General features: G+C 41.5%; 1 protein-coding gene across 4 annotated transcripts in view; it reads left to right on the forward strand.

Annotated features, from left to right (window-relative positions):
* SMYD4 (SET and MYND domain containing 4) overlaps nt 1–15,660 on the forward strand; it is a 69,503-nt gene that overhangs the window by 22,076 nt on the left and 31,767 nt on the right. For all 4 annotated transcript variants that reach the window (XM_019817359.3, XM_006939979.4, XM_019817360.3 and 1 more), the window contains exons 4-5: nt 3,448–3,537; nt 5,043–6,177. In XM_019817359.3, coding sequence (XP_019672918.2) covers nt 3,448–3,537; nt 5,043–6,177 — 1,225 coding nt within the window. The remainder of the gene's footprint in view (nt 1–3,447; nt 3,538–5,042; nt 6,178–15,660) is intronic.

Raw genomic sequence — 15,660 nt, forward strand, 5'->3', positions numbered from 1 at the left:
AATACAAACAATCTCCCATTCCTGCATGCACATACACTTTAAAAAAAAAAAAAAACAAACAAAATTATTTTTATTTGTTAAAAATGTTTATGTATTTTGAGAGAGAGAGAGCTTACACACATACGAGCGGGAGAGGAGCAGAGAGAGAGGGAGAGAGAGAATCCCAAGCAGGCTCCACACTGTCAGCACAGAGCCCTACTCCAGGCTGGATACCATGAACCTCTAGATCATGACCTGAGCCAAAATCAAGAGTTGGACGCTTAACCAACTGAGCCACCCAGGAGCCCCCACACACATACACTTTTTACATAAATATACACTGTTCAGCCCCATGCTTTTTTCACTTAATAGTATCTTGAAGATCATTCCACCTCAGAACATTAAGAGCTTCCTCATTCTTATAGCTGCATGGTATTACCTAATATGGATGTGTAGTAATTTATGTAGCCAGCATCTTATAGATCAATATGTAATTGATCTAAGTTGTTCCTTATCTTTGGCTATTTCAAACAACTCTATGCTGAGAAACTTTGCATGTATGTTATTTTGTACCTATCATTGGGGTAAAAGAGGGGCTCCTGGGTGGCTCAGTCGGTTAAGCATTGGGGTAAAAGATTATATCTGTAGGATAAATTCCTAGAAGAGGAGTTGCTGGTTTAATGGAGATATAAATGATACAGATATATATATGAAATACATATATATGTTGCTAACTTGCCCTTCATAATCATGAGACCAGCTTATACTCCCACTGGCAACATATGAGAATGCTCATTTTCCCACTCCTTTGATGACTCCATGTGCTATCGGCTTTATTTATCTTTGCCAATCTGATAGCTAAAAAATGGTTTCTCAGTATAGTTGGGTTTTTTTTTTTTTTCCAATTTATCAGATGGAAACTTTTTTTACTCTGGTAAAATATACATTACATAAAATGTTCCATTGTAACCATTTTTAAGTATACAATGCAGTGGCGTTAAGTACACTTACAGTGCTGTTTAACTGATGTGGAAATGTTGGGGTTTGCAGCAAATGGTCAAGAAAGAATTGAAGCACCTTCAGGGCAATAAGGGTGGTTTTTATTAAAGCACAGGGACAGGACACGTGGGCAGAAAGAGCTGCACTAGGGTTGTGAAGAGCCCTTGACTATATATCTTCAAGTTGGGAGGGGGTGAGGGGTAGAGTAAGTCTCTAAGGAGTGTGGAAGCAAGGTTTCCAGGACCTTGAGGGGGCTAGCTCTTGTTAGGAGAAGGTAATTTATTATTGTTTAGTAAAAACTCAGTCTTGAGATCCTTCAGATGTGTATCAGTGGGCCATAAGCTTGGAGGATGATTGCCAACATATATCTCGGGGTATTAGAGAGAAAGGAAGTTTCCAAAGGAATTTTTATATGTTAAAGAAGACTTAACAGGATCCTGGAGGTTGGGCTAATGCTAAGCTAAGCCTTTTGCCCTTAGCAAAGTATTAGCATCCAGGCAGTTGAGTTCCTAGAGGAGGGTTGCTCGGCCTGTCTCAAGGACATGTCAATGGGCAGTAAGTAGTAAGGAAATTTTAATTTTTTTCCTTTTACCTTTGTTTCCCACATCACAACCATCATCATACATTTCCAGAACTTTCTCATCAACCAAAACCGACTCTGTGCCCCTTAAACAGTAACTCTCCATACCTCCCTCCCCCTCACCCCAGACAATTGCTGTTCTGTTTCTGTCTCTGTGATATTGCCTATTCCAGGTACCTCACGTAAGTGGAATCATACAATATTTGTCCTTTTGTTTCTGGCTTATTTCGCTTAGCATAATGTTTTCAAGGTCCAGTAGAGTTTTAATTTGCATTTTGCTGATTATGAATGAGGCTGAGCGTTTTTTCATATGTTTATGAGCCATTTCTATTTCCCATTAGAACTCTCTATTCATATCATTTGCTTATTTTCCTGTTGAATTATTGGTCATCATCTTATTGATCTGCAGGAACTATCATAAAGTAAAGAAATGAGCCCTTTGCCTGTGACATGAGTTACAGATATTTTTTCCGGTTCCAAGTTTGCCTTTTGATATTGCTTTTATTGGTTTGCTGTAAAGAAATGTGTTGTTTTTTTTTTTTTAATTTTTTTTTTTTCAACGTTTATTTATTTTTGGGACAGAGAGAGACAGAGCATGAACGGGGGAGGGGCAGAGAGAGAGGGAGACACAGAATCGGAAACAGGCTCCAGGCTCTGAGCCATCAGCCCAGAGCCCGACATGGGGCTCGAACTCACGGACCGCGAGCAGGCTCCAGGCTCTGAGCCATCAGCCCAGAGCCCGACATGGGGCTCGAACTCACGGACCGCGAGATCGTGACCTGGCTGAAGTCGGACGCTTAACCGACTGCGCCACCCAGGCGCCCCAAGAAATGTGTTTTTTTAATAGTTGTTTAATGTGTTTATTTATTTTTGGGGGGGGGCAGAGAGAGGGGGACAGAGGATCCCAAGCAGGCTCCACGTTGACAGCAGAGAACCTGATGTGGGGCTTGAACTCACAAACGGTGAGATCATGACCTGAACCAAAGTCAGACACTTAACTGACTGAGCCACCCAGGTGCCTCAAGAAATATTTTATGTACTCAAATTTATTAACCTTTTGTGACTTCTGGGTTTTGTGTCATAGTTACAAAGGGAGCCCTCACTCCAACATCACTTTAGATTTTTCCTATAGTTTCTTCTAGTGCTCTGAGAGTTTCATTTTTTACGTTAAGGTTTTGATCCATTGAGAACTTGTCCTAATTAAAGGTTTATCATAAATAGAGGGCCAACTTTATTTCTCTCCCTACTTGTCACAATACTTTTATTGAATAATCCCTTTTTTTCCTCCAGTGATTTGAGATGCTACCTTTATGATAATTCTTACTCCTTGCCAATTTGGTGGTGGAAGGAAAGGAGCCCTGTGTGCTTTCATTTGCATATATTTTACTATCCACAAATAAATTATTTGTTTTCTAAGAAATAAGTATCATTAGAGTTTCTTCTTTTGTGAATTTCTATTTGTGCCACTCACCCTTTGTTGTGTGCAGGATCGTGCTTGCAATATTTTCCTCCATTTTCATTTACCTTTAGGATTGTTTGTGGCTGAAGTGGTGTTTGATGCTGCTATCTTCAAAGTGCTTTGAATATTTATTTCCTCACTCGATCTTCACAGCTTTGCTCTGAGATAATTAAAAATGAAGCTGAAGCACAAAAAGATCCAGTAACTTTCCGAATTTCATACCATCTTTCATAGCAGAGCCCTTATCTGGAAGAAAGAAAAAAAAAAAACCTTTAGAAATGCTTGTTTTCTGGGTGCCTGGCTGGCTCAGTCGGTATAGCACATGACTCTTGATCTCGGAGTCGTGTGTTGGAACCCCACATTGGGTGTAGAGATTTTTTTTTTAATGCTATTTCCCATTTATACTTTTAACCGGTTCATTGTTTTGCAGGGAATATCACATTCAAGGCCTCACACTGCAGACATTTCACTGTGTTATGCCAATCGCTCTGCAGCCCTCTTCCACCTGGGCCAGCATGAAGTGAGTATCAGGGTGCATGGTGTGATTGGAGAGGATCTGGAGGGGGTACCCTGGAAGACTAGACTGTCTTCTCTGCTCCTACCTTAGAGCACTAAACCTAGGCCATGCTGCAGTCAGTTGAATTGGAAGAAAATTGGTATCCTCCCAAATTTATTCTTCCCCGATTCATTTTTTTCTCTCCTGATTCATTTTACCTATCACAGGTGATTATGTGGGGCAGTACTGGTTGACAAGAAAGAGTCATGGCACGTGGCACAAGGCCATGGACTATATCCAGTGGGTCAGCAGTTCTCAGTGTTGAGATCAGCAGTGAGATATGTTGCTAATAATACTTCGGGTTCCAAGTGTTTGCAAACAATTTACTTGTTTGTTTGTTTGTTTGTTTGTTTTTAATGAGTAGAGCATGTTCAAGATTATCCCTTCAATAATGCAGCTCACCCTCAATATGCCTTTTGAAAGGGCAAGTCCAAGTTGCTCTGAAATGCCTGTGTATGCCTATGAGGAAGTGGGCTTTACATGGGCGACTTTCTTCTCATTCCCTAGTTGAGGTCTAAGGACAAGCTCTCAAACGTCATTTTGGCATGTCCTTTTTTGGAATACCACAGAAATGTAAAATATTCCCTACAATTAAGAACTTTTTGGGGGCGCCTGGGTGGCTCAGTCAATTGAGCATCTGACTTCGGCGCAGGTCATGATCTCGCGGCTCATGAATTCGAGCCCGGTGTCACGTTCTGTGCTGGCAGCACAGAGCCTGGAGCCTGCTTCGGATTCGGTGTCTCTGTCTCTCTCTGGCCCTCCCCTGCTCACTCTCTCTCTCTCACTCTTCAAAATAAGTAAACATCAAAAAAAAAATTTTTTTTAAGAACTTTTTGAATACTCACAAGTTCATACCTATTGCCCTTTGAACTAAAAGAGACAAGCAAGAATTTAACTCCAGACCCTGAGCAAAAAAGTCCTGGACAATTGAGGACAACAATTGCAAGAACTTGTGTAATATGTAACCCTTCACAACTTTCCCTATATTGGTTATTTCTATCCCCTTCTTGCAGCAGTGATCATCATACATTGAACACATACGATGCCCCACGCATTCTTTTCAACCTTAGGTGTATTACCTTATTTCATCCTTAAAACAACCCTGTGAGGTTGTCCCTATTTTTCAGATGAGAACACCAAGACACTTGAAATGAAGTTCCTTACACAGGGTCCCACAGCTCGTAAGAGGCAGTCAGTAGTGGAATGCGGATCTGTCTGACTTCTGTGTCTAAGACTTTTCTTCCTCAAAACAGGAATATTCAATAAGACAAACACAATATCCTCGGCAAGTATTACTTAATCACTCAAAACATCACACGGTAGAATATGATTTAAAGAAATTAGCACGTGGTTATAGTTGCTGCATCTGTAATAATCTCGTAAGTTTCCTGTAGATTTTTGTTACCATTTGCAATAGACACTGAAAGTAGGGACCAAGGGTCATTTGGGGATCTCCTTTCTGTTTGCAGATGTGTCTTAAAGACATCATGAGCGCGCAGATGCACGGGTATCCAGAGAGACTGCAACCCAAGATGATGTTGCGTAAGGCCGAATGTCTGGTGACCCTGGGGAGACGACAGGAGGCGAGCCAGACCATCAGTGATCTTGAAAGTAGCTTTGCTGCCAAACCAACCCTCACAGCTGCCCAGTTTCAGATTTTGCAGACAAACCTTTGTCGTCTGAAAATGAAGGCACAAGAAAAGGAGAGTCTCACAGAAACCTTCCCGGCAGCTCTAACCAAAGCCTTGGAGGATATGGACCTAAAGGGAGAGAATGGACAAGTCCCCAGCGCATCGTCATCTGTCAGCTTACGCACAGACCCTTTAAGAGGCCGCTATTTGGTTGCCACAAAAGATATTCTCCCAGGAGAGCTCTTGGTGAAGGAGGACGCTTTTGTGAGCGTCCTTCACCCGGGAGAGATGCCACCGCTATGTCACCTAGAGAGCAAGTGGGATACCAGGGTTACCAACGGGGACCTCTACTGTCACCGATGTTTGGACCACACTTTGGCCACAGTTCCCTGTGATGGGTGCAGCTATGCCAAATACTGCAGCCATGACTGTATGCAGCAGGCCTGGGACCTGTACCATAGTGTGGAGTGTTCTCTAGGGGGGCTGCTTCTCACACTGGGTGTCTTCTGCCACATTGCCCTGAGGTCCACTCTCGTAGCTAGATTTGAGGATGCAAGCAAAGTCATAAGGAAGCTTTGCGGTGAGATTAGGAACAGAGACACATGTTCACCTGAAAGAGAGACTCTGGTGCAAACACTCACTTGTGACCTGGGAGGGGAGAGTGAGAACAAAGGCAAAATGCTCGAGCCCCCAGTTCCAGGATGTGATCTGAATGGGAAATATGAAAGTAATTACAATGCCGTCTTCCACCTCCTGCCACATACTGGAAACCATAGCCCGGAGCACAGATTTCTCTGTGCTCTAAGTGTCTCTGCACTGTGCAGGCGACTTGAAGCAGCCGGTTGCTACAAGCCAGCGGCGGCTGTGCCTCCTGGGTCGGGTTCAGAGTTGGATGTCTGGGGAGTGGCCATGCTGAAACACGTGCTGCAGCTGCACTGTAACGCTCAGGCGATCACCACCATTCAGCACACAGGTAGGAGGGAAACTGTTCTTGCCTTACGGTACTGTTCTTGATGTAGCTAATATCTGGGGAGAAAGAACTGTGAGTGGAAACGGCAGCCTTCAAATCAGCGGTCTGATGGGAAAACACCGCTGGCTACCGCGTGTTGTCGTGATTATGGCATTGAGAAGCTACGTGGCCTTAACAAATTATTTGATTCCACTCTGCCTCGGTTTTCTCATCTCTAAAATGGGTAGTTTATGGGTGTTTGTTTTTTTTTTTTTAAGTTTATTTATTCATTTGAAAAAGGGAGAGAGTAAGCACAAGCAGGGAGGGGCAGAGACAGACACAGGACTCAAACTCAAAAACCGTGAGAGCATGACCTGAGCCGAAATCCAGAGTCGGATGCTTAACCGACTGAGCCACCCAGACACCTCACTAAAATGGCTAGTTTAATCCCACCTAACTTTACTGAGTTGTGAAGAATACCTTTGTAGTTTGTAAAAATACCTTAAAAACCCAATTGCTAAGGGGGACTTTATTATGAAATAGTAATCAAAGAAGACTGCAGAAAGAAGGTCTATGGTTGAGTTAGCATATCAGAGTCTTATTCATATGACTCAGCCACTCGATCGCTTCCCTTTCCAATTGACAGATTTCCCCCATCTTCTGTTTTAAATTTCCAAGAGAGCGATCTGGCCAAGCACAACTTTTCACACAATACTACCATGAACTGTTGGTCCTTTGGTGCATGGCCAATAATCTAGGGGCCACCCCTACACACAGACCAGCCTCACCCTGCTTCCCTGAAACATGTCCTATAGATAAGGCTATTTAAGGCAGATGGAGAGACTGGATGTGCCCAGCATCACAGTGACACTGTATTGACAACAGATACTATTAGAAAAGAGATGGTGTTTCCAGCATTTCTATCGTATTATCTCCATTTTAACAGATACTGTCTTTCAATTCAGTTCTTTTGATCTTCTCATATTAGGTAATCTAGAATTTTGTCAACCTTTTGTATGCATGTTTTTATCCTAAATTTTAATTCAGCTGCCAAGTGTTATGATGTATAGGCATTTCAGTAGAGGTGTTTTGGAGGAAGACTCTCTTCCCCATCCTGAAGCACATGGAACATCCAAAAATAGCATTGGATTCATCCCATAATACTAGGAAATCCTATTGCAAGCTAGTCTCTGTTTTCTTCTCTGCTTTCTTTTGCTTCTTTGAGCCATTGCTACCTTCTAAAATACATCTGTTGAGTGTTTTTCCAGAATTTTGTTTTCCCTTGGGTACATTCCCTGGCATTTTAAAAAATACTATTTTCATTGAGTTCCGTTTTTGCAAATATAAAAATATAGTATAGGGGGCTTCCAGATTATAATGGCAGAAAGTTACCAACTCCTGATTTTATTGTGTCGTGCTCCTAAAGTACTTAATAGAACAGACAAAAAAGGTAGAAATGTCAGTAGCTCTAAGAACTGTAGAAACTCTTGTCTGGGTAGACAATAGCAGGCTGACTCCCAGAGCCAGAATGGCAGAGGAGTTTTCCATCCACTTCCCTCCATGGCCTGTTCCGCACCATCAAACAATCTTAGCCCAAATGTTTTTTGCTCCATGTGCGTGACATCTCATTATAGTCAGGCTTTTATTTACATAGCAAGTTTGGGGTAAAAATTTTCATAAGTTCAGAATAAACTTTTGGGTAGCAACCAATTGAGCCACCCAGGTGCCCCTATCTATGAGGTTCTATATTTTATGCATAATTTATTCTTATTTACATGATGTTTAAAAATAGAAAAAAAAAATGACTAAATGCAAAAAAATCCAAAATCTTAACAGTAATCAATTCTGAAAGTGGAAATATGGGTGATTGCTACTTTCTTCTTTGAACTTCTTTATATGTGTATATATATATATATATATATATATATATATATATATATATATATACACACACACCCACACCCACACACATATAAAGAAGTTTATATATATATATATATTCTTTATATATATATAAAGATTATATGGTTTTTTGTTTGTTTGTTTTTCCCTATGTAGGCTTCATGCCTACCAACACGGGGCTTGAACTCATACCCTGAGATCAAGACCTGAGCTGAGATTCACCTAGGCACCCATGAAGTTTTTCTATATTTTTAAAATTAAAAACACTGATTCACACAGTAGTAACGTTATTCTAGTAAATTTAAAATGGATTGTATACTTCCTTATTATTCTCCGGGAGATTTTTTTAAATTTTTTTCTTTTTCAACGTTTCTTATTTATTTTTGGGACAGAGAGAGACAGAGCATGAACGGGGGAGGGGCAGAGAGAGAGGGAGACACAGAATCAGAAACAGGCTCCGAGCCGTCAGCCCAGAGCCTGACGCGGGGCTCGAACTCACGGACCGAGATGGTGACCTGGCTGAAGTCGGACGCTTAACTGACTGCGCCACCCAGGCGCCCCTCTCTGGGAGATTTTTTAAAAACAAGTTAACTGAGCAAAAAGATGATAAAGATGGTAAAATGAGTTTTTAAGTAATTATAAATGGGCTAAACTCTAAACGAATCTTTCAAAATGAGTAAAAATAATTTAGGGGCATCTGGGTGGCTCAGTCAGTCAAGCGTCTGACTTCGGCTGAGGTCATGATCTTGTGTTTTGTGAGTTCAAGTCCCGCGTCGGGCTCTGTGCTGACAGCTCAGAGTCTGGAACCTGCTTCAGATTCTGTGGCTCCCTCTCTCTCTGCCCCACCCCTGTTCATGCTCTGTCTCTCTTCATCTTTCAAAATTGAATAAATGTTAAACAAAAATGTTTTAATACAATAAAATAATACATCAAAACTTGTGTCCTATAGGGGCGCCTGGGTGGCTCAGTCGGTTGGGCGTCCGACTTCAGCTCAGGTCATGATCTCACGGTCCGTGAGTTCGAGCCCCGCGTCTGGCTCTGTGCTGACAGCTCAGAGCCTGGAGCCTGTTTCAGATTCTATGTCTCCCTCTTCCTCTGACCCTCCCCTGTTCATGCTCTCTCTCTCTGTCTGTCTCAAAAATAAATAAATGTTAAAAAAAAAATTTTTTTTTTTTAAAAAACAAACAAACTTGTGTCCTATAGACCAGGGTGATGTGATGTGGGCCAGGAACCAATGGTCAAAAAACAATTGAGACATTTTCAGCACAAAAAGGTGTGTTTTTGTTTTTGTTTTTGTTTTTAATTAAAGCACGGGATAAGACCCATGGGCTTAAAGAACTACACTGGGATTGTGAGGAGGAATTGATTATATACTACTTTTAAATTGATTGTATACTTTTAAATTAGAGATAAAGGAAGTTTCCGACAGGATTTTCCAATGTTAAAGGAAATTTACAGAATCCTGGAGGTCTGGCTATTATCACGCTAAGGCTGCTTGCTTTTTGCCTCTAGCAAAGCATTACCATTAGGCAGTTGTGGGCTCCTTGAGGATTGTCCTACTCTGCCTGTCAATGGGCTGCAAGTTGTAAGGAAATGTAATTTTATCTACATTTCTTTTGCCTTTGTTCTCCTTATCTCAGGGCTCAGCAAACTTTTCCTGTAAAGGGGCAAATAGTAAATATTTTAGGCTTTGCAGGCCATCATGTCTCCTTTGCAGCCACACAGCTCTGTCATTGTAGCACCAAAGCAGCAATTGACAAAGCACATCTGAATGAGTATGCCTGGATTCCAATACAACTTTATAATGGACTCTGAAATTTGTATTTCTTATAATGTTTCACAACATGAGCATTATTCTTTTCATTTTTTTCCAACCACTTAAAAAGGTGAAGACAGTTCTCAGACCACAGTCTGTATAAAAGCAAGCAGCAGGCAGGATATGACCCACAGGTTATAGTTTACAGACCCCTGATATAAACAAAGAGTTGACAAATGTAATAACGAAATCTATTTAGAAAAAAAAAAAAAAGCCTGGGGGGTGCCCAGTTGGCTCAGTCAGTTAAGCATCCAACTAATGCTCAGGGCATGATCTCACGGTTCCTGAGTTCAAGCCTCCCATCAGGCTCTGTGCTGACAGCTCAGAGCCTGGAGCCTGGTTCAGATTCTGTGTGTCTCTCCCTCTCTGCCCCTCTCCTGCTCCCATTCTCTATCTGTCTCAAAAATAAATAAACGTTAAAAAAAGAAAAGAAAAAGCCCACAAAGTTAAGAACAATGAATATAGCCAATAATATAATTTTTTTTAACTTTAAGCAAATATTTAATATGATTTTAGACTATTAAACTTGAAAACATTAAGTAGAAAACTTTGTAGGGTTGCCTGGGCGGCCTCTAACTCTTGATCTCAGTTCAGGTCTTGATCTCCTGGTCGTGATGTCAAGCCCTGCATTGGGCTCTGCGTTTGGTGTGGAGCCTACTTACAAAATAAAAGGAAGGAAAAACTTTGTAGAAAATATAAGTTGCCTCGATTTTCTGAGGAGGAGAACACTTCAAAAGTCCAGTGATTGTGGAAGAAATTGAAAAAGATTATGAAAATATTTCCATAAAAACAAGCCAGACCAACTCTTTTCCGGATAAGTTCTTTAAAATTTTTAAGGACGGTATTTAGGCCACTTTTTTTTTTTTTTTTTTTTTTTAATTTTAGAGAGAGAGTGTGTGCATAAGCTGTGGAGGAAGGTTGGGGGGAGAGAGAGAAAGAGAAAATCTTAAGCAGGCTCCACGCTCAGCACAGAGCCCAAGAGGGGGCTAGATCCCACCACCTTGGGATCGTGACCTGAGCCGAAATCAAGACTGGCACACTCAGTCGACTGAGCCAGCCAGTCACCCCTAGCCACGATTTTTTTTTTTAAATAAAGAAAGCAAAGAAAAAATTATCTTCTAAGGAAAAGATCATTTTTATACACTATAAAGTGTTCCAGGGCATGGGGGAATCTGGAACCCTTTCCCACTCATTTTGTAAAGCCAAGAAGAAAAACTATAGACTAGTCTCACTTGTGAATATAGCTGTTAGAGCCCTGAAAAAAATTACTGCCATATCACATCCAGTAGTTTACTGACGGAACACTACTATAAGACCAAGTAGGCTTTCTTCCAGAAATGCAAGGATATTTTAATTTAGAGGGATGTACAAGAAGGCTTGTGTAAATGCAGAGACAGGCCATATTCTTAGATGGAAAGACTGAAAACTAAACATGGCAGTTCCCCCACATTCCCCAAATCAGCGTAATGCAATTTCACACAAAATTACAACTGGATTTTTCCTGGAATTTGACAGTGATTCTAAAGTTCATCTCAAATAAGTGATGAGAATGGCCTTTTTGTAAGAGTACCGAACTCTTTTACTGGGTCCTTCCAAGCAAGCTAAGGCAGCAGCTGGGGTGAGGCCCTCCCTTCCTGCACAAAGCAGCACGCCCTGCAGCGTCTGCTTGGCACTCGCCCACCCAGGACCTCAGTGTCCGAGCTGGCCTGCATCTCCCCTGCCCTCAGCCTGTATGACCTGACCTGGTGGTGGTCAGGAAGGCTAAGGTCAATGCCCCCATTAGAGCAGAGGGTGTAAATGTCCTTTGAGAAGTTGGAGCTGATGGACCCGCCCCAGCAGCTGGCGTTGTACCCGCAGGAGGTCCTGCCCCGCCACCACTGCTGCCCATCTGAAGAGAAGGAGGTGGAAGCAAAGAAAGAAGAGCCTGAGGAGACTGGGGGCGCCTGGGTGGCTCAGTTGATTAAGTGTCTGACTTTGGCTCTGGTTCAGATCCTCTGTCCCCCTCTCTCTGCCCCTCCCCCACTCATTCACTCTCACTCTCGCTCTCGCTCTCTCTCAAAAATAAATCAACATTTAAAAAAAAGAAGAATCAGAGGAGTCTGATGATCATGTGGATGTAGTTGGTCTTTTTTAACTAAACCTCTTCTGTAACCTGTTTAATAAAATCTGAACTCTTAAGAAGAAGAATACATACATACATACATACATACATACTGAAAGGGCTTGGTACTGATGTGATAGCCCCCCTAAAAAAGTATTAAATTCTTTCTCTGAATCATTAAGTTTAAATAGTGAAGCATTAAACCATAAAATATCTCAAAAAAGATAAGTGAACACTTATATGGTCTTGGGGTGAGAGAAGCTTTTTAAAGCATTGGTATCTAATTTTGATAATTAAAAGATAGCTAGATTTAACCTAAATACCAAATATCAAAAACACCAGAATCAATAAAGAAGATAGAGAATGGAGGTGAAAGAGGTCCTTGAAGGGATGAAAATATGGGACTGGAGGCAACAGACCTGAGTTTCCATTCTGCTGAATCTAACCACTAACTTTCCATATGAACTTAGATGATTTAACCTCTCTGTGTCTCAGTATTATTATTTTTTTAATTCCAGTGTAGTTAACACACAGTTCTGTATTCATCTCAGGTGTACAACAGTGTGATTCAACAATTGTACACGTTACTCAATGCTCATGAAGACAGGTGCACTCTTAATCTAATCCCCATCACCTATTTCCCCCATCCCCCACCCACCTCCCTTCAGGTAACTATCAGTTCTGTATAGCTAAGAGTTGGTTTCTTGGTTTGTCTCTTTTTTTTCCTTTGTCCATTTGTTTTGTTTCTTTTTCTTTTTTTTAATCTCTTTTTAAAGGTTATTTATTTATTTATTTTGAGAGAGAGAGAGAGTATAAACAGGGGAGGGCCAGAGAGAGAGGGGGAAGGAGAGAGAGAGAGAGAAAGAAAATCCCAAGCAGGCTCTGCACTGAGGCACAGAGCCTGACGCAGGGCTCAGACCCACAAATCTGAGCCAAAACCAAGAGTTGGACGCTTAACCAACTGAGCTGCCCAGGCTCCTCACATTTGTTCTGTTTCTTAAATTCCACAGGCGAGTGAAATCATACATTTTTCTTTCTCTGACTGGCATACTTCGCTTAGCATTATACTTTCTAGCTCCATCTATGTTGTTGGATATGGCAAAACATCATTCTTTTTTATGGCTGAATAGTATTCCAGTGTGTGTGTGTGTGTGTGTGTGTGTGTGTGTGTGTGTGTGTGTGTATACACATACACACCACTTCTTTATCCATTCATCTATCCATAGACACTTGGACTGCTTCCATAGTTTGGCTATTATAAATAATGTTGCAATAAACATAGGGGTGCATATATCCCTTCGAATTAGTGTTTTCTGTTTTTAAAAACCTTTTTTAAACTTTTTTTTTAAAGTTTATTAATTTGAGGGGCTCCTGGGTGGCTCAGTTGGTTGAGCATCCGACTTCAGCTCAGGTCATGATCTCACAGTTCATGGGTTCAAGCCCCTCATCGGGCTCTGTGCTGACAGCTCAGAGCCTGGAGCCTGTTTCGGATTCTGTGTCTCCCTCATTTTCTACCCCTCTCCAACTCATGCTCTGTCTCTGTCTCTAAAAAATGAATAAACCTTAAAAAAATTTTTTTTAAAGTTTATTAATTTGAGAGAAAGAAAGAGAGAGAGAGAGAAAGAGAATGGGGGAGGGACAGAGACAGGGAGAGAGAGAGAATCCCAAGCTCGCTCCTCTTGTCAGCACAGAGCCTGATGTGGGGCTCAATCCCACGAACTGTGAGATTGTGACCTGAGCTGAGATCAAGAGTCAGGGACACTTAACCAACTGAGCCATCCAGACGCCCCGACTTAGTGCTTTCATATTCCTTGGGTAGTACAATTACTGGATCATAGGATAGTTCTATTTTTAACTTTTTGAGGAACCCAACTGTCTTGCACAGTGGTTGCACCAGTTTGCATTCCCCCCAACAGTGCACGAGGATTCCTTTTTCTCCAGAACCTCACCAACACTTGGTGATCCTTGAGTTTTTCATTTTAGCCATTGTGGCAGATGTAAGGTTTTGATTTGCATTTCCCTCAATGACGAGTGATGTGGAGCATCTTTTCATGTGTCGGTTAGCCTTCCATACATCTTCTTTAGAGAAATCTCTATTCTTCTCCCCATTTTTTACTTGGATTTTTTGTTTGGGGTGTAGAGTTATATCAGTTCTTTATATATTTTGGATACTAACCCTTATCAGATCTGTCATTTGCAGATATCTGCTCCCATTCAGTGGGTTGCCTTTTAGTTTTGTTGGTTGTTTTCTTTTGTTGTGCAAAAGCTTTTTATTTTGCTTTTGTTCCCCTTACCTCAGGAGACATATCTGGAAAGATATGTCAGAGAAATTTCACCCAGTATTCTTGTTTTTTTTAAATGTTTATTTACTTTTGAAAGAGAGAGCACAAGCAGGGGAGGGACAGAGAGACAGACAGACAGACAGACAGAATCTGAAGCAGGCTCCAGGCTCCGAGCTGTCAGTGAAGAGCCCGACACAGGGCTCGAACTCAGGAATCGCGAGATCATGACCTCAGCTGAAGTCAGACGCTTAACCAACTGAGCCACCCAGGCGCCCCTCACTCAGTATTCTTATATGGATAATGAGAGGGCTGGGTGAACCTCCAGGCCTCTGGGGAGGACTGTTTGCAAAGACAACCCCAACAATTTTGCCCATCCCTATGTTTGCCCCTTTACCACTTGACATTAGTTTTTCTCCAATCAAGAGGTAGAGTCTGTTTCCTGTGCCCTTGAATCTGGGCCAGCCCTGTAACTTACTTTGACCCATGGGATGCAGTAGAAGTGACATTATGTGACTTTTGAGTCTAAGCTTTAAGGTGCCTTGTAGCTTCCGTGTCATTTTCTTGGAATAATTGTGTAGCCACATAAACAAGCCCAGGCTAGCCTTCTTGCGGGTAAAAGACTGTGCCAGACGAATGCAATCATGTGAGTAATCCGGGGCAAGACCAGCAGAAAAAAGTGTTCAGGTAAACTCTGGGCAAAGTTGCTGGCACACAGCACTATAAGCAAATGAAATAGTTGTTATTTTAACAGCAAACCACCCCCAGGAAGGAAAAAAAAAAAACAACATAAACAAAACTAAAATGTGCATGACAAAATGAGAGAGTGTTTCTAACAACTGTGCAAATCTTAAAATCAAATCTTTAGCAATCAGTCTTTAAAAATATGCATAGTGGTGGGACGCCTGGGTGACTCAGTTAAGCTTCTGACTCTTGATTTCTGCTCAGGTCATGATTTCACGGTTCGTGAGCTTGAGTCCTGAGCCAGGCTCTGCACTGACAGGAGCCTGCTTGAAGTTCTCTCTTTCTGCCCCTCCCCTGCTTGTGCATGCTCTCTCTTTCTCTCTCAGAAATAAACATTTTCTAATAAATATACATTAAAAAATAAATAATAAAATAATAAAAATAAATTCATGTCTCTATTGTAATTAAAACTGGATACCATTTTTTCCCTGTCAGATTGGCAAAGTTGCTTTGTTGGGTTTGGGGGATTTGTTTGTTTGTTTGTTTGTTTGTTTTAACTCTGATAAGGATTTTAGGTTAGAGTATAAAGAAATGGCCATGATATGTTAAGTGAAAAGAAGTAGCCGATAAATCGCTATGTGTACCACGTGGCCAATGACACGAAAAATTTCATGCATGAGGCTAGAAAGAGGACTACAAGAAAATGCCTCTGCCTGGTAGGCTTA

The sequence above is a fragment of the Felis catus genome, chromosome E1 (assembly GCF_018350175.1).
Source record: "Felis catus isolate Fca126 chromosome E1, F.catus_Fca126_mat1.0, whole genome shotgun sequence".
Lineage (NCBI taxonomy): Eukaryota > Metazoa > Chordata > Mammalia > Carnivora > Felidae > Felis > Felis catus.